The following is a 22,995-nucleotide window of genomic DNA, read 5'->3' as shown; positions in this document are numbered from 1 at the left end:
CTTCCCTCTAGAGTTCCAGCCAGCCAGGAGCACGGACCCCCGGTGTCCGCACGCACGTCTCTTTCTGAGGCCCAAGCTGCCCGGGAGCTACAATGGCGGCAGGCGCCACTCTGAAGTCCAGCCACCAGAAGCAAGCACAAAGAAACAGTCTGTGCGCTCAGACCCCCCCGGGACTAGCTGGCGCAAGGGAACCTGGCGTGCAGGTATTTGGCAAGTATTGTCTTTCTATGCCCCGAGCGGAGGTTTTTCCCCCCGAGCGGATGTTTTTCTGTTTCAGACTCTCTCTTTTTCCCCTCTCACTCCCCGTAAAGGGTAGAGGGGGATTGCCTCCGACCCTGGAGTCTCCGATCTCAGCCCTATTTTATCTTCCCCGGTTCGCACTCACGTTAGGAGGCTCTCTCAGTGGATTCTGAGTCCTATTTCTCCCAATCTCTCAGGTTTTGTAAGGTTTCCAATGGCTTCAGATCTTTTCTGTGTGATGTATGGGCGCGAGTGCAAGTACGGAGCTCCTTACTTCTCCGCCATCTTGCCCCCTCCTCAACTCGAGATTCAAGTATAATATATTTTTTAAAAATGAAAAGAATTAAGTTCTAACTAGCTTTGCAACCAAAACTTGACTGCTATAAAATAAAAATTATATAATATATAAAATCTCAAAACTCTACTATTCTCTTCCTATTATTTTCTTTTCCTTTTCCTCCTCCAATCTCTTTAAATCTACTTTGCATCTTTTATATATGGAAAAGAGAAGTAGGCTATAAACCAAAAAGCTGTACTAAACTTTATTTGAGCTTGGTCACATTTGCCTGAGCTGTCAAGTTAACAACTTTATACTTTATTTTTACTTTGAAGCAGTATACTTAGGAATTTAAAGCAACTTACCTTTAAAGTGTACTGGTCCAAAATTCTCTGTAAAGACCACATCTTCATTTTATTTCTTTTTTAACATTCTGATAATTAAATAAAGATTTTACTATCTTTTTATAATATAAGTAACCTTTTGAGATTGGCTCACTCAGCATAACGCCCTTGAGTCCATCCAAGTTGTTGCATATATCAAAAGTTCTGTCCTTTTTGCTTCTGGGTAGTATTCCATTGTTTGGATGTATCACAGTTTGTTTATCCATTCATTCTCTGAAGGACATTTGAGACATTTCCAGTCTTGGACTATTACAAATAGAGCTGCTATGTAAATTCATGTATAGGTTTTTATGTGCACATAAGTTTTTCTTTCTCTAGGGTAAATGCCCAGAATGGATACTGTATGGTTCTATTTATATCATAGTCTCAACTTAACGAAAAGTAGAGATGTAGAATAAATAAGTGATGCCAGGATTTAGAGTAGGAGGAGGGAAGAGATAAATGCAAATGGGAAGCACAAGAGCATTCTTTTGTAGTTGTAGAACAATTTTCATATGGATTGTGGTGGTGGTATTAAAATAAAATATATATTAAATATATTAAAAGAAAATATATGTGATAAAAATGTCATAGAATTATATGCAAACAAAAAAATACATGCATGCAAAAACTAGTGAAATCCAAGTAAAGTATACGGTCCAGTGAGTTGTACTATATGAATCAATTTCCAGGGTTTTCTGCAGTTTTATAAGATGTCACCATTGGGGAAAGCTGTGTGATGGGTCATAGGACCTCTCAGTACTGTTTCTGCAACTTACTATGATGCTATAATCATTTGAAAATATAAGCTTTTTAAGTGGTATAATAAACATATTTTATGCCTAAGAATCCTGTGAGGATTAGTACCTTGTCTTATAGTAAACCCTCAATATAAAAAACAAGGAAAAATAAAACATGTTTTCACAAATAAAGAAAAAATGAGCCTCTGATTCTGAAACACTTGGTTTAAATTTTATAATTCACTACATTTCAAATGTGATAACTACTTTTGATAAATCTTTCCATCTAGATTAACTAAGATAATGTGTTTTTACCTAGAATGCCAAATGTCATTTGTTAATTAGGATAGTAACTCTACTGTATAATTTTTGGTATTACAATTAGAACATATTGAGAGCTACTTTATCCAGCTTTTAAATGAATTTTACTTCACTAAAGAGATGAATAAATACAAATTAAGTCAAGGAGAAAAGAAAACAGGCTTAGACAAATACATATTAAGATAAAGAAAAGTATAAAATAGATTTAGAATAAAATAAGAAAATTTGCATACCTGTTAACTTGATATGTCCTATTTCATCAAGCAAAATGCTGTAAATCGAAATTCACATTCAACAAGATGGAATAAAATATTTTTATATTTACATTTACATAAAAATCATCATAAACTTAAAAATGGTCAGCATCTATTTGATTTACTGGAAAATATTTAAGTAATTAATTTAAAATCAATGGGTATCTCGGTGTCTCTGGATGGCCCAGTCAGTTAAAGCATCTGACTTGGGCTCAGATCATGATCTCAAGGCTTGTGAGTTTGAGCCCTGCATCAGGCTCTGTGCTAACAGCTCAAAGCCTGGAGCCTGCTTGGGATTAAGTCTGTGTCTCCCTCTATTTCTCCCCTCCCCTGCTGACACTCTGTCTCTCTCTCAAAAATAAATAAACATTTATAAAAAATTTAATAATCAATGGGTACCTCATATAGATTAGTTGTTATATTAAATAAGTTTCATATAATTGTATAATTCATATATTTTTTCACATAATTTTTAAAATAAAACAGTGGAGAAAAATGTAATTATAGAAATACTGTTGACAGGCCTTCATAAAGAGAATATAGCCTTACTTTTCTGGCTTCAGGTCTCTATATACAATTCCTAATTGATGCAGATGATCCAAAGCAAGGGCCAGTTCTGCAAGGTAAAATTTCACATCTTCCTCTGTAAACAGAACCTAGAATGCAATAATTTACCATTTGATCCTTTCTTTAATATTGAATTTTAAAAATTTACTTCTTTAAAAACCAATAAAGAAACAAATCTAGGTTAATAAAAAATATAAGAGAAGTAGGTAGATGAAACTAAACTCTTTAAGAATCCTTCTCTTCAATATTAACTATTTTAGTGCAAGTCTTCCTAAAATATATTATGGAGTTTACATATCGTCTACACTGAATGTAATGCACAGGATTTACCTCTTTTAAAAAAGCAGTTTAGTGTCATAATGCAATTGTTAATTTTAGTACTCTGCTACAATATAGTCATATTCTCAGGATCTTAAAGTTTATAGTATATTTTGGTGTACCATTGGTAATTCCACTTTTTCTACAATTTCTCTTTCACTTTCTACTATGACTTCTCAGAAATTTCATTTTTATCAGCTCTACTAACCCAAACACAAGATGATAAATTAGTAACGCTTCCATTAAACACAGTTTTAAACCCAACCTCTGACCTAAAAGATAGCTCCAGGTTTCTTCTGCTACCAAAGTGCTTGAGTTTAATGACATTTTATTCCTCACTTTGTGCTTGGGGATAAAGCTGCTATGGTGAAGTGAAAAGAGCACTGGAATTAAAATCAGAATTAACAGTGTAATGTTTGACATGTTACTTAGCCCTCTAGGCTTTAGTTTCTAAAGCTGTAAAATAATAATAATAATAATAATAATAATAATAATAATAATAATTTCTTTTCTTAATGTTTATTTATTTCTGAGAGAGAGAGGAGAGAGACAGACAGCGTGAGCAGAGGAGAGTCAGAGAGAGAAGGAAACACAGAATCCGAAACAGTCTCCAGGGTCTGAGCTGGCTGTCAGCAGAGAGCCCAATGCGGAGCTCAAACCCACAAACTGTGAAATCATGACCTGAGCTGAAATCGGATGCTTAACCAACTGGGCCACCAAGGCGCCCCGAATAATAATACTTTCTATATCTACCTAACAAGGTTGTTTTAAAAGCCATATTAGTTTATGTACAAAAAAGCTTTGTAAATTGTAAAATGCTATGTATGTGGGGCGCCTGGGTGGCTTAGTCGGTTAAGCGTTCGACTTTCGCTTAGGTCATGATCTCTCGGTTCGTGGGTTCGAGCCCCGCATCGGGCTCTGTGCTGACTGCCAGCTCAGAGCCTGGAGCCTGTTTCAGAGTCTGTGACTCCCTCTCTCTCTGACCCTCTCCTGCTCACGCTGTCTCTCTCTCTCCTAGAAATTAAAAAAAAAAAATGCTATGTATGTAACCATGAGGCATAATTATTATAGGTTTATGTCTATATTCATTCATGACTGTTAAATTTACACACAAAATTGGGCACTAATCAAACATTAGATGTAATTTTGAAGGTTAATCAAAGGCTTCTGAATGGCAAAACAAATAACTTGTTTAGAAGTTGGCTATTTTCATTATAGAAATCTCTGGATTACTAAGAAACTCAAAATTTGAATGAAACATCATAAAATCTTATAACTGACTTGTCCATTTATTATTATGGCCACTGAATTACATAATACAGACGCAAGTTACTAGTAAAATTTCAGAGAATGGGAAATTAAAGATAAATATTGAAACTCTGCCGACTTTTTCAAATGATCTACAGAGGAGCATCTGGGTGGCTCAGTTGGTTAAGTGTCCGACTTCGGCTCAGGTCATGATCTCACAGTTCGTGGGTTTGAGCCCCACATTGGGCTATGTGGTGATGGCTAGCTCAGAGCCTGGGGCCTGCTTCAGATTCTGTATCTCCTTCTCTTTCTGACCCTCCCTTGCTCATGCTGTCTCTCTGTCTCTCTGTCTCTCTCTCTCTCTCCTTCAGAAATAAAACATTAAGAAAAACTTTTTACATTTTTTAAAAAATAAAATGATCTATAGAAAAACAAAGTTGTGCATTATCTAAGTTTCAGAGTTCATCTGAATATTATAATGGTAAAAATATAAGAACATAATTCTCACTTGATACTTTACTAAGAATAAAAGTATTTGTTACTTATTTAACTTCTCAGGAAGGCTAATCAAAAATTTCATTTACCTAACACATAAGAAAATCCTACACAAAAATCTTTCAAACTCTAAATTAGAGTCTTTGCCTAGGTTTTATGGCAAGCACATTATTTTTGTCATGAAATTGTCTGTTAAAAGTCTCATGAAAGACACAAATAAGAAATTAAGTAGCAATTATGTGCCAGTAACTTTACATTCAATATGTTACTACAGTCTTTCAAACAACCCTATGAGGTAGATATTATCATCACCTTACATAAGGAAAAAGAGACAAAATGATAAAGTATCTTGCTCAGAAAATTATAGCTAATAAGAACCAGGCCCAGGATTTGAACTCAAAAATACTTATCCCTAAGAACTACCTCTTTCCCAGAAGCCTCTTCTGCCAGTTATATTCCAACTTTGTTATAGTTTCACTATTATTAATGCTTTCCTTTTCACTAATCACCCTATCACAAATGAACCCATGAAAGAAAATCACTTAAAATCCTAGCACCCTGAACTAAGCACTGCTAGTCTTTTGTTGTCTGCTCTTCAAATTGTTTGTGTATGTATGAGTGTATGTGTGTTTTAGCATATTATTTAACATCACACTATATATACTTAGTGGCTTCCTTTTTCCCATGTATTATATTATAAGCATTCTCCTATACCTTTAGAATGTAAAATACACACACACACACACACACACACACACACACACACACACACACTATAGAGTTATCTAAGATGATAATGAAAAACTGGAAATAACCCAAATGAACATTTAGGTAAATTATGGTAAATTATTATGGTGAATTACTATAGTAAATAACTAACTCTATAATATGTATATGTATTTTTTACACTTATGATTATTTCCCCAAGAATGATTCCTAAAAAATAAAACAGGAAGTACTGGGTTGGTAAAAATAAATAGTCCAAAATTTTTGACATACAGAATAAAATTATATTCCAGAAAAGTTTACAATTATTTATACTTCTATCAGCAATTTATGAAAGCATTTGTCTTACCACATCCAAAATAGCACTGAATATTACTCTTCAAAAAATATATATTTTTTAATTTGCTACAGAAAAATGCCACCAGTTTTTTAATTTGAATTTTGATCCCTAGGCTAAACATTTTTTCCATGTTCTCTAGGCCTTTTTGTTTTGTAAATGAATTATCAGCAATGTTTTTGCTTATTTTCCATTATTTACTTACTGTTTTTTCAGTTGGTATAAGCCCTTTAAATATTAAACATGTCAGTTATCCATCATATTACTTGTAAATATTTTCACCATTCTGTGCTTGTTTTTTACATTCAGTAATATGTAATTTTATGTAGTCAAATTTATGTATCATTTCTGTATGATTTTCCTTCATTATTTTAATGATTACGGAAACCTCCATTCAATAGTTAACTACATATTTGATTGTGTTTTCTTTTAGAACAATTGTTTTTTTTCAAGATTTAACTCTTTAAGTAAAACTTATCATTGTATGTGAGAGAGATGACAATTTAAAATGATCTTTCTCTGAAATATCTAACTGATTTATCATATACTATTTGCTGATCAATCATTCTCTGCCATTAACTTGTGATTCATCCTCTATCATAATAAGATATGGTAAATCATATATATCAGAATATTTTGGGGCTATACAGTATGTGTCTAATCTTTTGTTGATACTATGATGTTTTGCTGATAGAAGTATCTTTATAAAGTTTTAAACAAGAGTTAGGGCAAGAAAAGTGTGTTCCTTATTTTCGAAACCTTAGTTTTTCTTACCCCATTTGTTTACTCTCCCAGATAAGTTGGTAAAATCATTGTCACTTTCAAACAAACAAAAACATTCCTATTGAGACATTGTTTGAAATTTTGTTAAATATATAAATTAATTATGAAAAAAACTAGCAGCTCTACAATAATCAGCTATTCATCCAAATATATTTTCTTAATATTAGCAAAGTAAAACATAGCTTAAGAATTTTGTGTGCTTGTTTTTGTGTATGTGCATGTGTGTGTTGGGGGTGGGGAGAGAAATTTGGGAGGGAACTGTTCTCTTTAAAATATACGACATACATTATATAAAAGTCTTTAAAACATACAAAAATGTACTTTTAAAAGTAGTTTTCTAAGGCATAAAGAATATGACCTCATTTTAGATGATATAACAGTTTTACTGTATGCATAAATGAAGGATAACCAATAAACAAATTCTTATTAATAAGCTGTCTATAGAAGTACCAAATAATTCTCTAAAAGCCTGTTCAATGAATATACTAATTCATTGTCTTTTGGGAAATGCATTTAAAATGCTTTCTCTTGGGGCGTCTGGGTGGCTTAGTTAGTTAAGCATCCGACTTTCGCTTAGGTCATGATCTCGCAGTTCGTGGGTTCGAGCCCCACGTCGGGCTCTGTGCTGACTGCCAGCTCAGAGCCTGGAGCCTATTTCAGAGTCTGTATCTCCCTCTCTCTCTGACCCTCCCCTGCTCACGCTGTCTCTCTCTCTCTCCTAGAAATAAATAAAAATATTTTAAAAAATAAATAAAATGCTTGCTCTTACCTAATATTCCAGACTTAGGAATCAAAACTTACTGACTGCATCTCTGTGCTAGTATGGGTTTAGATAGTCCCACATCGAGAATGAAGGTCTGAAGAGTTTAACAGAAAATTAGAAATGACCACAAGTAAGAATTTCTCAAACACATTCTTGAAATTTCTACACTAAAAAACAAGAATTCATGAATTCTGAGGCCTTGTTTCACTGTTATCATTCTATGTCTTGAGACCAGCTTTTATCAAGGCCCTTTAAAAACCATCCTTGGAAGGCGGTCCTAGACAGACCCTACCATAAACTGAATTCTGTTCTGTAATAAACAATAAACCAAGATCACAGTCTATATTCATGCATGTGCCACACTGGAGGTAGACAGATACAAGTCAGACCTTAGCCACTTAGGCACTAGCTAGCATACCATAAGCATACTTTTCCTTTTTCACAGCAAGTTCCAGAGCTCTGGGAATCAATAATAGCTTTCCCACAGTCAATATTTTAATTCTGGAAGTGAGATGTTGATCCACTATCACCCAATTAAAATGCTAGTCCCAGACTTCCACTTTAAGACAAAATGAAGTAGACAAAGACACGGTTTACTCTTCTGCCTGAAACAACTAAAAGACAGTACAGAATCAATGAAATGATATTTTTGAAGACATTGGCCATCAGTTAACAAGACAGTGAATGCTGAACAATGGAAAACAAACAAGATAACCCCTACAGTTTTCCTACCTAACAATCTTAGAAGAGTTTCTAAAGCAGCAGTGCAGGATGGGCCAATCCAGGCAGAGCTTAGAAGACTCTGAGTTAATGAAAGGCTGGGGAGGCAAGAAAGATAGAATTCACAAGATAAAGTACAGAAGAGAGAATTTCGGGGTGGGGGGGATGGAGAGAGAGAGAGAGACAGGGAGAGACAGAGAGAGACAGAGAGACCACAATAGAGTTATGTAGAGGCCTTCCTCAAACATTTAGCAAAAAATGCTTAGGACATATGAGTGAGGAAACTATCTTGAGCTAGGAAACAATAAGGGTTAGAGGGACTATCCTACAGAACTTACACAGGGCCAGGAATACTTCTGTTACCTCCAATCAGAGCAGAAAACCTCGTAATTCACAGGGTATTGGATAGTGTAATCCCAAGTGTTTTGCTTCAGAGTGGTGCAAAATTGGCCCCTAATTAAATACAGTTCTAGTCCAGTTTAACAACCTGAAAAAATCAAATTAGTTCTATAATCCAAGACAAATCTCAATATTTATAATACAAAAATATCCATTACCTAACAAGATAAATTTCAGAATGTCTGCCATCCAATAAAAATTGCCAATCATGGATCTGAAGAAACTACCTAAACCCAGGTAATCCCAAAGGATTAAAAAAAGAATCCACCAAGTTCACAAAGGAACAAGATAGGTCCTGTTCTCAACAGTATGAGTAAAAAATTTTATAATTCACAGGGTACGGGTTTGAATACTAAAAAGGGTCATGCTTCAGTATTGGAAAAAATTGATTCTAGACTAAATTCTGCTCTAGTCCCATGTAACAAAGCTTAAAAGCAAAAATCAAAAGGTCAACTGCATCTGAGAATAAAGCTAACTCTACTTATAAGAAAACAATAGTATCCAGAATACAAGAAAAATAAATTCATAATACTTACCATCCAATAATTACACCACTATTAAAGCATGAAAGAAGATATAGACAATACTTAAACCAATCAGTGTGGTTGTGTTCCAATAAAGCTGTATTTATTACAGAAATAAGCAACTGGCTATATTTTCCATGAGACCACAGATTCCTGACTCCTGATTTACACATTTACACTATAAACATTAATACAACTACTAAAATAACACAAAAATGTGTTATAGGTAAAAAAATAATAAATTAAAAATAATGGAGTATTGAGGAGGTGGTAGTCCAAGATAGTGTCCCAATAAGAAGATCCTGCACTTCCTCCCATGGACACACCAAATCTATGGCTACATAAGGAAAAATTCACTATGAAAGAGACCTGAAAACTCACTGAACACTTCTTCACAAGAAATCGTAAAAGGCCCACACGTTTAGAGCCTATGGAGGTGGTCTGAGGAACATAGGCCAAGGGGTACCATTTTGTGCCTTCCCTCAGCCCTGGTACAGCTTGCTGGTACCTCACAGAGAGGAGGTCATGCACTCATATGAAGCTCTGATTTTTTTAACTATAGCCCAGGGGCCCCTCCAGATTTCCATGTCTGGAGGCCAGTAAGGTTTATGATTGTACTCCAAAGGACTATGTATGTAGGCGTGCTTTAAAACTCCTGCCTGAGGATGTGGATTTCAATCCTGAAACTAGATGCTGACTGGGATCTTTCCATTTGGGACACTGACAGGTCTTGACACCCTCAACAACTGGGACCTATTAAGAATAAGTCAGGCTGTGTCGACAACCACAAAGATTTAAGAGACAACCAAGAGCTAGAATATGGTTAAACGATAAGGTTCATCTTTTACACAAGGCCACTTTCAAGAGTGGCAGAAGTAGATATTTCATATAACACAAATAACACAGAAAGTCAAGCAAAATGAGGAAATAGAGGAATATGTTCCAAATGAAAGAACAAGATGAAGCCTCAAGGGGGAAAAAAAAAACCTTAATGTAACAAAGATAAGAAATTTACCTAATAAATAGTTCAAAGTAATAGTTTTTAAGATCCTCATCAAACTGTAGAGAAGAATGGAAACACAGTGAAAACTTCAACAAAGAAATAGAAAACATAAGAAAGAAATGAACAAAAATCATAGAGCCAAAGAATAACATAACTTAATTTAAAAATACAATAGAGGGTTTCAACAATAGACTAGATAAAGCAGAAGAAAAACTCAGTTATTTAGAAGACAAGGCAGTTGAAGTCACCCAAACAGAGCGGAAAAAGAAAAAAGAATTTTAAAAAATTTGTAATATTTTATTTATATTTGAGAGAGAGATAGAGACAGCATGAGCAGGAGAGAGTCAGAGAGAGAGACACTGAATCCAAAGACAGGCTCCAGGCTCCGAGCTAACTGTCAGCACAGAGCCCGACGTGGGGCTCCAACCCATGAACCGTGAAATCATGACCTGAGCTGAAGTAGGACATTAACCGACTGAGCCACCCAGGTGCCCCAAGAAAAAAGAATTTAAAAACTGGAAATAGTTTTAGTATCCTATCGACAACATAAAGCAGAATGACATTCACATTATAAGGGTCTCAGAAGGAGAAGAGAGATAGAAAAGTTCAGAAAATTTATTTGAAGAAACAATGGCCAAAAACTTCGCTACCCTGGGGAAGAAAACAAACATCTAGATAAAGGAAGCCCACAGAGTTCCAAAAAAAACCAAAACCAAAAACAAAAACAAAACAAAAAAAAAAAACGAAAACAAAAACAAAAAAAAAAAAACAAGATCCACACAATGACATTATAAGTAAAATTTCAAAAGTTGAAAATGGAGATTCTTAAAAGCAGCAAGAGAAAAACAACTTATTACATACAAGGAAGCCCCATAGATTTTTTAAACAGAAACTCTGCAGGCCAGAAGGGAGTAGCAGTACAATATATTAAAAGGACTGAGAAGAAAAATATCCCAAAAATACTCTACACAGTAAGATTATTATTCATAACTGAAGGAGAAATAGATTTTCAGACAAGAAAAAGCTAGAAGAGTTCATCACCAATAAACTGGCCATATAAGAAATGTTAAGGGATGGGGCGCCTGGGTGGCTTAGTCGGTTAAGCGTCCGACTTTCGCTTAGGTCATGAACTCTCAGTTCGTGGGTTCGAGCCCCGCGTCAGGCTCTGTGCTGACTGCCAGCTCAGAGCCTGGAGCCTGTTTCAGTCTGTGACTCCCTCTCTCTCTGACCCTCCCCTGCTCACGCTGTCTCTCTCTCTATCTCCTAGATAAAAAAAAAAAAAAAAAAAGAAATGTTAAGGGACTTCTTTAAGCCCTTCGTTAAGCTGAAAAAAGGGGTGTTAATTAATCACAAGAAAACATGTGGAAGTATAAATCTCACTAGTAAAGGTAACTACGGTAGTCCCCACAGTTACTGGCAAGAGATATGTTCCAAGAGCCACTTAGTGGCTGCCTAAAACTGCAGGTAGTGCCAAACTTTATACATACTATGTTTTTTTCAATACATAACACATCTATGATAAAGTTTAACTTATAATTTTGACACAGTAAGAGATTAGCAACAAAAACAAATAATAAAAAAGGACAATTATAACATTACAGTGTAATAAAAGTTATATGAATGTGGTCTCTCTCTCTCTCAAGATAATTATTATGCTGCAATCACCCTTATTCTTGTGATGATTTGAAATGATAAAATGTCTACATGATGAGATGAAGTAAAAGGAATGACATAGGCATTATGTCATAGCATTAGCCTACTACTGACCTTCTGAGGATATGTCTAAAGTAGGATTGTCTGCTTCTGGACCATGGATGCCCAAGGATAAATGAAACTGCACAAAGAAAAACTGCAAATAATAAGAGACTATAGTATAGTTAAGATAGTGGATTGGGGTGCCTGGGTGGCTCAGTCAGTTGAGCTTCTGACTTCGGCTCAGGCCATGATTTCACGGTTTATGAATTCGAGCCAGGCATTGGGCTCTCTGCTGTTAGCCTGTCAGTGCAGACAGAGTTCTCTTTGTAACCCTCTCTCTCTGCCCCTCCCCCACTCATGTTCTCTCTCAAAAAATAAATTAAAAACTTATTTTAAAAAAGATAGTGGATTAGTTACTTATAGAATAGTGTGAAGAATAAAAGACACAAGTAGTAGAGAGGGTTAAAATAGCAGAGATGTAGGGTGACCCTAAGCTTGTCTCCTCCCCTGAACAGCTATATAAATTTCAAATCATTCTGAACACCCAATAAATCAATCAGAAGTCCTAGATAACAAGACTGCATGACTATGAACAAAAAATAACCCATAGAAAGTAGGAATCGCAGAGTTGACTGGTGGCAGAAAAGAGTGGCAGGACCTGTGGTGGGAAGGGAGCTCTGATCTTAGAGAGAGAAAGAGAGAAATAAAGTGGGGGGAAAAACAGTGAAAACACACCCAGGAGATTGCACAAGAAAACTGTTCCCCAAAAATATTGACGAGGAAAAAGGAGAGGATTTCAATGCTGCCTGTTTTTCGTAAACAGCAGAGCACAGAGCCTGAAGTTTTGGATGTCAGTGCCTGGTGGTGCTCTAGCAAGGAAGCATGGCTGAGCCCTGGTAGCTGGCAGTATGGTCAGAGGATTCCCTGAGCTGCACAGGGAGAAGTGGTTCCCCTGCTTGGAATGTCTTTGGTAGAGGTGATACAGCCTGTCCATAGGAAAAAGACTCTATAAGAGCCGTTGAGGTGTCCCATATACCAGTATAGGAACAAAGGCATTGGCTGAGGGCTGCAAACCTTGGAGCCAGCTGTGTGTTGCAATTTACCATAAACGCAAAACCACTGCCACTGCAGTCAAAGCAACTGTTTTCTAGGACAAGCCGGCACCAGCCACAGAACAACACCATCCCCCAGGGGATCAGTGCCTGTCCAAGCTGTGGGGGTCTCTAAAGCGAGGGATTTTAATTTTTTTTTTTACATTTATTATTGACAGAGTGAGACAGAGCATGAACAGGGGACGGACAGAGAGAAGGAGACCCAGAATCTGAAACAAGTTCCAGGCTCTGAGCTAGCTGTCAGCACAGAGCCCGACAAAGGGCTCGAATCCACTAACCCTGAGATCATGACCTGAGCTGAAGTCAGACACTCAACCGACTGAGCCACCCATATGCCCCTAAAGCTAGGAATTTTAAAACACAGCCTCATCTGAGATAAAACACAAGGTTGCTGCACTGCTTGTCAGGCAGCTCAGTCAAGGACAGGGTGAAGGTGGGGATCTGACAGAAGCCAAGACCCAGGTTTCACTCTGAGGGCATGAACTTCCAGCTTTTGAAACTAGAAAGCAGGGTAAAGCATTTACATTTACATTACAGGGTAAAACATTTAGCCCACCAACACTGAAGGACCTCAATGAGTTAAACAGTGCCACCAAGGAGAGAATGGAGCCATTCCACCAAGTCCCACCCGACTGCACACTCCAGGCACATCCTTACTAGGGCAAATCCACCTTACAATGAGAACAGGCCTCTCCCCCAAAAGACCAGCACAAATCCCTCCCACACTCTAAGTCTACAGATCATAGAGTGCTATAAAATTTCAGCTCTAGAGAAAACAGGATCTAGCTTCATATCGGTTGTTTATTTTTTTTGTTTTTTGGGTTTTTTTGGTTCTGCTTTGTTTTTGTTTTTTCTTAGAAAAAGAGCAGATTTTATTTTATGATTTTTTATATTTTTTTCTAACAAGTTTCTCATATCAAGCAGGAAAAAAACACACCTAGGATCTAGATTCATTTATTTTTTTATAATTTTTAAATGTTGTAATTTAAATTTTAGATAGTAAACATACAGTGAAATATTGGTTTCAGGAGAATTCAGTTATTCATCAAATAAAATATTCACTGTTCATCAAAATTGCCCTCCTTAATACCCATCACCCATGTAGCCCATCTCTAGCCCAGTTCCCTCCATCACCCCTTTGTTCTCCTTCATGAAAAGTCTCTGTGGTTTGGGGTGCCTGGGTGGCTCAGTTGGTTAAGTGTCCAACTTCAGCTCAGGTCATGGATTCAAGCCCCACATCCGGCTCTCTGCTGACAGCTAGCTCAGAGCCTGGAACCTGCTTCAGATTCTGTGTCTCCCTCTCTCTCTGGCCCTCCCTCGCTTACTCTCTCTCTCTCCTTCAAAAATAAACATTAAAAATTTTTTAAGAAGTCTCTGCGGTTTGTTTCCCTTTCTTCTTCCCCTCTCCTTTCCATATGTTGATCTATTTTGTTTCTTAATTCCAAATATGAGTGAAATCATATGGTATTTGTCTTTCTTTGATTAATTTACTTTGTTTAGCATAATGCATTCTAGTCCCAACTATGTGGTTCAAATGGCAAGATTTCATTCTTTTTCATGGTTGAGTAATATTCCATATATAAAACACATATATTTATGTACATATATACATAGATATGTAATATATACATATATACATATACATTATACATATATAATGTGTGTGTATATATATATATATATATGTATATATATATAACTCATCAACTCATCTTCTCTATTCATTCATCAGTCAATGGGCATTTGGGATCACTCCATAGTTTGGCTATTGTTGATAATGCTGCTATAAACATTGGGGTGTGTATATCCCTTCAAATCTGCATTTTTGCATTCTTTGGGTAAATACCTAGTGCAATTGCTGGATCATAGAATTGTTCTGTGTTTACTTTTTTGAGGAATATCCACACAGTTCTCCTGAGTGGCTGCATCAGTTTACATTCTCACCAGTAGTGCAAGAGGTTTCCCCTTTTTCCACAACACCTGTTGTTTCTTGTGCTGCTAATTTTAGCCATTCTAACAGGTGTAAAATGGAACTCTTTGTGGCTATATAATAGAGATTATGAGCATCTGTGTCTGTTAGCCATCTGGATGTCCTCTTTGGAAAAATGTCTATTCATGTATTCTTCCATTTCTTAGTTGGTTTGTTTGTTTTTTGGATGTTCAATTTCATAATTTCTTTATAGAGTTTGGATACCAACCCTTTATCAGATATGTTGATTGCAAATATTTTCTCCATTCTGTAGGCTGCCTCTTAGCTTTTTTGTTTTGTTTTGTTTTTGTTTTTGTTTTTGTTTTTGTTTTTTTATTGTTTGCTTCTCTTGGCAGAAGCTTTTGGTCTTAAGGAAGTCCCAATAGTTCATGTTTCCTTTTGTTTCCCTTTCCTTTGGCAATGTATCTAGTAATAAGTGGCTCCAGCCAAGATCAAAGAGGTTGCTGCCTGTGTTCTCCTTTTGGATTTTGATGGTTTCTTGACTCACATTTAGGTCTTTCACTCATTTTGAATTTATTTTTGTGGATGGTGAAAGAAAGTGTTCCAGTTTAATTTTTCTGTATGTTGCCATCCACGTGTCTCAACACCAATTTTGGAGAGACTGTCTTGGATTTTTTTTACTACTTTCTCAAAGATTAGTTGACCATATAGTTGTGGGTCCATTTGTGGGGGTGATTTCTTCCTGTTCTTTCTGTTGGGATGAATTCCTCTGTCTTGTCCTTGTGACAAAAAATAATAAGATAAAATTTAAGGAGAAGTTAAGATGGTGGATAAGTAGGGGGCGTGAGCTTCCCTTATCCCTCAAAAACAGCTGTACTGAGGTCAGATCACTTGGAACATGCTGGAAATCAATCTGACAATGGGTAGAAGGATTTCCTTGATTGGAGGGAGAAAATGTGGTAGGCACAAGGCTTATGGTAACAAACAAGTCAAAGAACACCTAATTAACTGTCCAAATGCTCCCCATTGCAAGCCAGAAGGAGCTCTGCAGAGGATTGACCAGTGGAAAAAAGCTGCCAAAATGCAACAGCAGAGTGCACACAGTGTACACCACAAACACTTCCTGAAGGGCTAGGCCCTGGACAGTGCATGACCTCTTTTTAATATAGCATTACTCTCAAGTACAGGAAACATAACAAGCTTTTAAAACACATAAAGACAGAAACTTAGCCAAAATGGCAAGAGAGAGGAATTCTTCCCAAGAGAACCGTCAAGTGGAAATCACAGCCAAGTAGTTTCTCAAAACGGATATATGCAATATATCTAAAGAATTTAGAGCACCAGTCATAAGACTACTAGCTGGGCTTGATAAAAAAGCATAGAAGACACCAGAGAAACACTTGCTGCAGAGACAAAAGAATAAAAAGTAGTCAAGCTGTAATAAAAAATGATATAACTGAGATGCAAAGCTGACTGGATATAGTGACAGTGATAACTGAAGAAGCAGAGGAGAGAATAGTTGATATAGAAGATATAATTATGGAAAATAATGAAGCTGAGAAGAAGAGGGAAAGACAATTATTAGCTCATGAAGGGATACATAGAGATCAAAGAGATTCCATGAAATGAATCAATATTTGTATCACAGGAGTCCCAGAAGAGGAAGAGTGGAAAAATGGACTGAAGGTTTATTTGAACAAATTATAGCTGAGACCTTCTTAATCTGGGGAAGGAAACAGGCAATCAAGTCCAAGAAACACATAGAGCTTCCTTCATAATAAAAATAAATAAATAAATAAATAAATAAATAAATAACACACAACAAACAAACAAAAACACAACAGGTCAACACCACAACATATCATAGTGAAACATGCAAAATACATAGATAAGGGGAATTCTGAAAGCTGGTAGGGATAAAAAGTCCTTATGCTACAAGGGTTAACAGCAGACCTGTCCAGTAAATCTTAGCAGGCCAAAGAGAATGGCAGGATATATTTAACATGGTGAATGGGAATAATATCCAGCCAAGAATTCTTTATCCAACAATGCTGTCATTCAGAATAGAAGGAGAGATAAAGTGTTTCCCAGACAAACAAAAATTAAAGGAGGTTGTGACCACTAAAACAGTCCTACAAGATATTTCAAGGGGGAATCTTTAAGTGGAAAAAAAAAAAAAAAAAAACAAAGAAAGAAAGAAAAAGACCAAAGCAACAAAAACTAGAAAGTACCAGAAGCATTACCAGAAACACCAACTTTACAGGTAACACAATGATACTACACTTATCTTACAATAATCACTTTGAATGTAGGTGTACTAAATGCTCCAATCAAAAGACAGAATATCAGAACAGATTAAAAAACAAGATCCATTTATATGCTTCGTAAAAGATACTCATTCTAGACCTAAAGACACCTGCAGATTAAAAGTGAGTGAATGGAGAACCATCTTTCATTCTAATGGATATCAAAAGGAGCCAGAGTTGCCATACATATATCAAAGTAGATTTTAAACCAAAGACTGTAACAATTGATTAAGAAGGGCATTATCATAATTAAGGGTTCTATCCATCAAGAAGATTTAACAATTGTAAACGCTTATTCCTTCAACTTGGGAGCACTCACATGTATATAAATCAATTTAACAAACAAAAGGAAACTCATTGATGATAATACAGTAATAGTAGAGGACTTTGATACCCTACTTACAGCAATGAACTGATAATATATGCAGAAAGTCAACAAGGAAACAATGAATTTGAATGACACACTGGACCAGATGGACTTAACAGATATATTCAAAACATTTCATCCTAAAGCAGCAGAATACACATTCTTCTGGAGTTCACATGGAACATTCTCCAGAATAGATCACATACTGGGACACAAATCAGCCCTCAACTAGTAAAAATATATTGAGATCATATCATGGATATTTCTGGATCAAAACACTATGAAACATGAAGTCAACCACAAGAAAAATTTGGAATGACCACAAATACATGGAGGTTAAAGAACATCCTACTAAACAATTAATGTGTGAACCAGGAAATTAAAGTAGAAATTAAAAAATACATGGAAGCAAATGAAAATGAAAACATGACAGTTCAAACACTTTGGGATTCAGCAAAAGCAGTCCGAAGAGGGAAGTGCATTGCAATTCAGGCCTATCTCAGAAGTAAAAAAGGTCCCAAATACATAATCTAAACTCATATCCACAAGAGTTAGAAAAGGAACAGAAAATAATGCCTCAAGCCAACAGAAGAAGGGAAATAATAAAGATTGAAGCAGAAATAAATTATATAGTAACTTAAAAAGAAAGCTCAAGAAGAGATCAATGAAAACATGAGATGGTTTATTGAAAAACTTAATAAAATTGATATATGCCTAGCCAGACTTACCAAAAAGAAAGAGAAATGACCCAAATAAAATAACAACCAATACGACAAAATTACACTCATAAGAGAATATTATGAAAATCTATATGCCAACAAATTGGACAACCTGTAAGAAATGGAATAATTTCTAGAAACATATAACCACTTTCCAAAACTGAAAGAAGAAGAAATACAAATCTTAAACAGACCACGAACCAGCAAAGAATTTGAAACAGTAATGAAAAATTTCCTGACAAACAAAAGTCCAGGCCAAGATGTCTTCACAGATGAATTCTATCAAACATTTAAGAAAGAGGTAATAACTCTTCTTCTCAAAGTATTCCAAAAAATAGAAATGGAGGAAAAATTTCCAAATTTATTCTATGAGGCCTAAATTATCATGATACTAAAACCAGATACACACTCCATTAAAAAAATAACTATAGGTCAATATCGCTGATGAACATGGACTCAACAATTCTAAATGTTAGCACTGGGGTGGCTCAGTCGATTAAGTGTCTGACTCTAGATTTCAGCTCAGGTCAAATTCAAACAGTATATTAAAAAAATTATTTCCCACGATCAAATGGCATATATATCTGTGCTTCCAGGATGGTTCAATTATTCACAAATCTATCACGGGAATATATCACATTAATAAAATAAAGGATATGAACCATATGATCCTCTCAATAGATGCAGAAAAAGCATTTGACACATTACAACATATATTCATGATTAAAAAATTCAACAAAGTAGGTTTAGAATGAACATACATCAACATAATAAAGGCCTTATATGAAAAACTTACAGTGAAAATGATACTCAATGGGGAAAAAACAAGAGCTTTACCTCTAAGATCCAAGAAAAGGATGTCTACTCTCATCACTTTTATTCAATATATTACTGGAAGTCTTAGCCACAGTATTCAGACAACAAAATGAAATAAAAGGGACCTAAATCAGCAAGGAAGATGTAAAACTTTACTATCTGCATTTGAAATGGTAATTTATATAGAAAACCTGAAAGACTCCACCAGAAAATAATTACAACTAATAGTTGAATTTGGTAAAGTTGCAGGATCCTACACTGTTGGTGGGAATGTAAACTGGTGCAGCCACTATGGAAAACAGTGTGGAGGTTCCTCAAAAAATTAACAATAAAACTCCCCTATGACCCAGCAATAGTACTGCTGGGAATTTACGCAAGGGATACAGGAGTGGTGATGCATAGGGACACATGTACCTCAATGTTCATAGCAGCACTCTCAACAATAGCCCAAACATGGAAAGAGCCTACGTGTCCATCAACGGACGAATGGATCAAGAAGATGTGGTTTTTCTATACAATGGAATACTACACGGCAATGAAAAAGAATGAAATCTGGCCATTTGTAACAATATGGATGGAACATGAGGGTGAGCGAAATAAGTCAGGCAGAGAAAGACAGATATATATTTTCACTTATAAGTGGAACAGGTGAAACTTAACAGAAGACCATGGGGGAAGAGAAGGGGAAAAATAGTTGGAGAGAGGGAGGTAGGAAAACCATGAATGACTCTTGAATACTGAGAACAAACTAAGGGCTGATGGGGGTGGGGAAGAAGGGAAGGGGGTGATGGGTACGGAGGAGGGCACTTCTTGGGATGAGCACTGGGTGTTATATGAAAACCAAATTGACAATAAACTATGAAAGAAAAAAAAGAAAATCAATGTGCAGAACATGTGTTGCCTTCCTATACACAAAATAATGAAGCAGCAGAAACCAAAATTAAGATAATAATTGATTTTACATTTGCATCAAAAACAATAAAATATCTAGGAATAAACTTAACCTAAGTGGTGAAAGACCTGTAGTCTAAGAATCATAAAACACTGATGAAAGAAACTGAAGATGATACAAATAAATAGAAAGATATTCTATGCTCATGGTTAGAAGGACAAATATTGTTAAAACGTGTATACTACCCAAAGGAATCTACACATTTGAAGCAATCCTTATCAAAATAATAACACAATTTTTCCTAGAGCTAGAAGAAATAATCCTAAAATTTGTATAGAACCACTAAGACCCTTAATATCCAGAGCAATCTTGAAAAAGAAAAAGAAAACTGGAGGTATCACAATTCCAGGCATCAAGTTATATAACAAAGCTGTGATAATCAAAATAGTATGGTACTATTTTGGTACAAAATATAGGCACACAGATCAAGAGGAAAGAATAGAAAATCCAGAAATATACCCACAATTATTTGGTCAATTAATTTTGGACAATGGAAGAAAGAATATACAATGGAAAAAAGACATCTCTTCACGAATGGTGTTGGTAAAACTGAACTGGAACATGTAAAAGAATGAAACCTGACCTTTGCTTACAACATACACAAAAATAAACACAAAAAGGATTAAAGACCTAAATGTGAGACCTGAAACCATAAAATTCCTATAAGAGAGTATACTTGGTAATGTTTCTGACATCAGCTGTAGCAAAATTTTTCTTTTCTTTTTTGTAGCAAAATTTTTCTAGAAAAGCTTCTGAGGCAAGGGAAGTAAAAAGAAGAATAAATTATTGTGACTACATCAAAATAAAAAGCTTTTGCAAAGCAAACGAAATGATCATCAAAATTAAAGGGAACCTACTGAATGGGAGAAGGTATTTTCAAATGATATATCTGATAATGCACTAATATCAAGAAGGTGTAAAAAGACTGATACACCTCTTGAAATCAATGTGGAGGCTTTTCAAAAATTTAAAAATAGAACTAGCCTATAATCCAGCAATAACACTACTAGATATCTACCCAAAGAATATAAAAAAACTAATACAAGGGATGCATGCACCCTGATGTTTATACCAGCATCATCTACAACAACCAAATTATGGAGACAGCCCAAGTGTCCACTGACTGATGAATGCATAAAGACAATGTGGGATATACATATGATGGAAATGCTCAGATATAAAAAGATAACAATATTGCCATGTACAACAACACTTATACAGCTAGAGAGTATTATGCTAGGCCAAATGAGTAAGTGAAAGATAATTAACATATTTCACTCATATGTGGTTTTAAGAAACAAAACCAACAAGCCAAGGATTAAAAAAGAGAGAGAGAGAATCCAAGAAACAGACTCTTAATTATGCAGAACAAACTGATGGTTACAAGAGGAGAGGTGGGTAGGGGGATGGGTTAAATAGTTGATGGGGAAGAAGGAGGGCACTTGTCTTGATGAGTACTGGGCATTATATTGAAGTGTTGTATATCTTTATTTTAAAACTGAAACTAATATTACACTGTATGTCAACAAACTGGAATTTAAATAAAAACGTATTAAAAAAAGAAATTGATACAACTCAACTCCCAAAAAATAAATAATCCAATTAAAAAATAGGCAGAAGACATGAAGAGATGTTTCTTCAAAAAAGACATACAACCAACAGACACACGAAAATATGTGCAACATCACTCATCATCAAGGAAATGCAAATCAAAACTACAATGAGACTTCTGTGAAAATGGCTAAAATCAAAACAAAAGAAACAACTATTGTTGGTGAGGACATTGAGAATAAGGAACCTTTGTGCAATGTTTGTGGGAATGTGAAGTGGTTGCAGCCACTGAGGAAAAAGTATGGAGGCACCTCAAAAAGTTAAAAATGGAACTACCCTATGATCCAGTAATCACACTCCGGTTGTTGTTGTTGTTTTTTACCAAAAAACACAAAAACCCTAATTCAAAGGGATACGTACATCCCTATGGTTATTGCAGCATTATTTACAATAGTCAAATTATTGAAGCATCTCTAGGTTTCACTGACAGACAAGAGGATAAAGATGTGATATATGTCTGGGCGCCTGGGTGGCTCAGTTGGTTGAATGTCTGACTTCGGCTCAGGTCATGGTCTGACAGTCCTTGAGTTCAAGCCCCACATCGGGCTCTGTATTGAAAGCTCAGAGCCTGGAGCTTTCGTTAGATTCTGTCTCCCTCTCTCTCTGCTCCTCCCCACCTCATGCTCTGTTCTCTCTGTCTCTCAAAAATGAATAAATGTTAAAAAAAGAAAGGTGGTATATATCTGTACAATAGAATATTATTCAGCCAAAGAAAGAATGAAATATTGCCATGTGCAATGACAGGATAAACAAAATTGACAAACTTTTCACTGGACTCACCAAGAAAAAAAAGTAAGAGGGCTCAAATAAATAAGATCAGATATGAAAGAGAAGTTACAACCACTAAAACAGAAACATAAAACATAGTATAAGAGGTAGCTATAAACAATATTGGACTAACTAAAAACAAAGGTAAATCATTGAAACATAATAATCCAAGACTGGATCAAGAAGAAATAGAAAATCAGAACAAAGCATTAGCAGTAATAAAATTGAATCTTTTATTAAAAAAAGAATCCCAACAAACAAAAGCTAGACACCTTCAGAAGTGAATTCTACCAAACATTTAAAGAGGAGTGAATACCTATCCTAAAACTATTTCCAAAAAATTGTCATAGAGGCAAAGTTTCTAAAATCATTTCACGAGGCCATTATCCTGACAACAAAACCACACAAAGTGACTAAAAAAACTAAAAGAAAAAAGAGAAAGAAAAAAATAGAAAAGTGCAAGGCAATATCCCTGATAAACATGGATGCAAATACTCTCAACGAAATATTCCCAAATTCAAAAATACATTAAAAGAATTGTATACCGTTTTAAGAAGCCCTCCAGGTGATTCTGATGCTGCTTCAGATTTTTAACCCATTGCTTTAACTCCATGATCAGGA

The 22,995-nt window shown here is 35.5% G+C and overlaps 1 protein-coding gene across 1 annotated transcript in view; it reads right to left on the bottom strand.

Moving 5' to 3' along the window:
- RPS6KA6 (ribosomal protein S6 kinase A6) overlaps positions 1–22,995 on the bottom strand; it is a 207,446-nt gene that overhangs the window by 76,494 nt on the left and 107,957 nt on the right. The window contains exons 7-8 of the mRNA XM_039223354.1: positions 2,765–2,871; positions 2,195–2,232 (exon numbers count right to left, since the gene is read on the bottom strand). Of these exons, the coding sequence (XP_039079285.1) occupies positions 2,195–2,232; positions 2,765–2,871 (145 nt within the window). The remainder of the gene's footprint in view (positions 1–2,194; positions 2,233–2,764; positions 2,872–22,995) is intronic.

Source organism: Hyaena hyaena, unplaced genomic scaffold (assembly GCF_003009895.1).
Source record: "Hyaena hyaena isolate Hyena2069 unplaced genomic scaffold, ASM300989v1 scaffold_1340, whole genome shotgun sequence".
Lineage (NCBI taxonomy): Eukaryota > Metazoa > Chordata > Mammalia > Carnivora > Hyaenidae > Hyaena > Hyaena hyaena.
The sequence above is the reverse complement of the archived record's forward strand: the minus strand, read 5'-3'. Positions and strand labels throughout refer to the sequence as shown.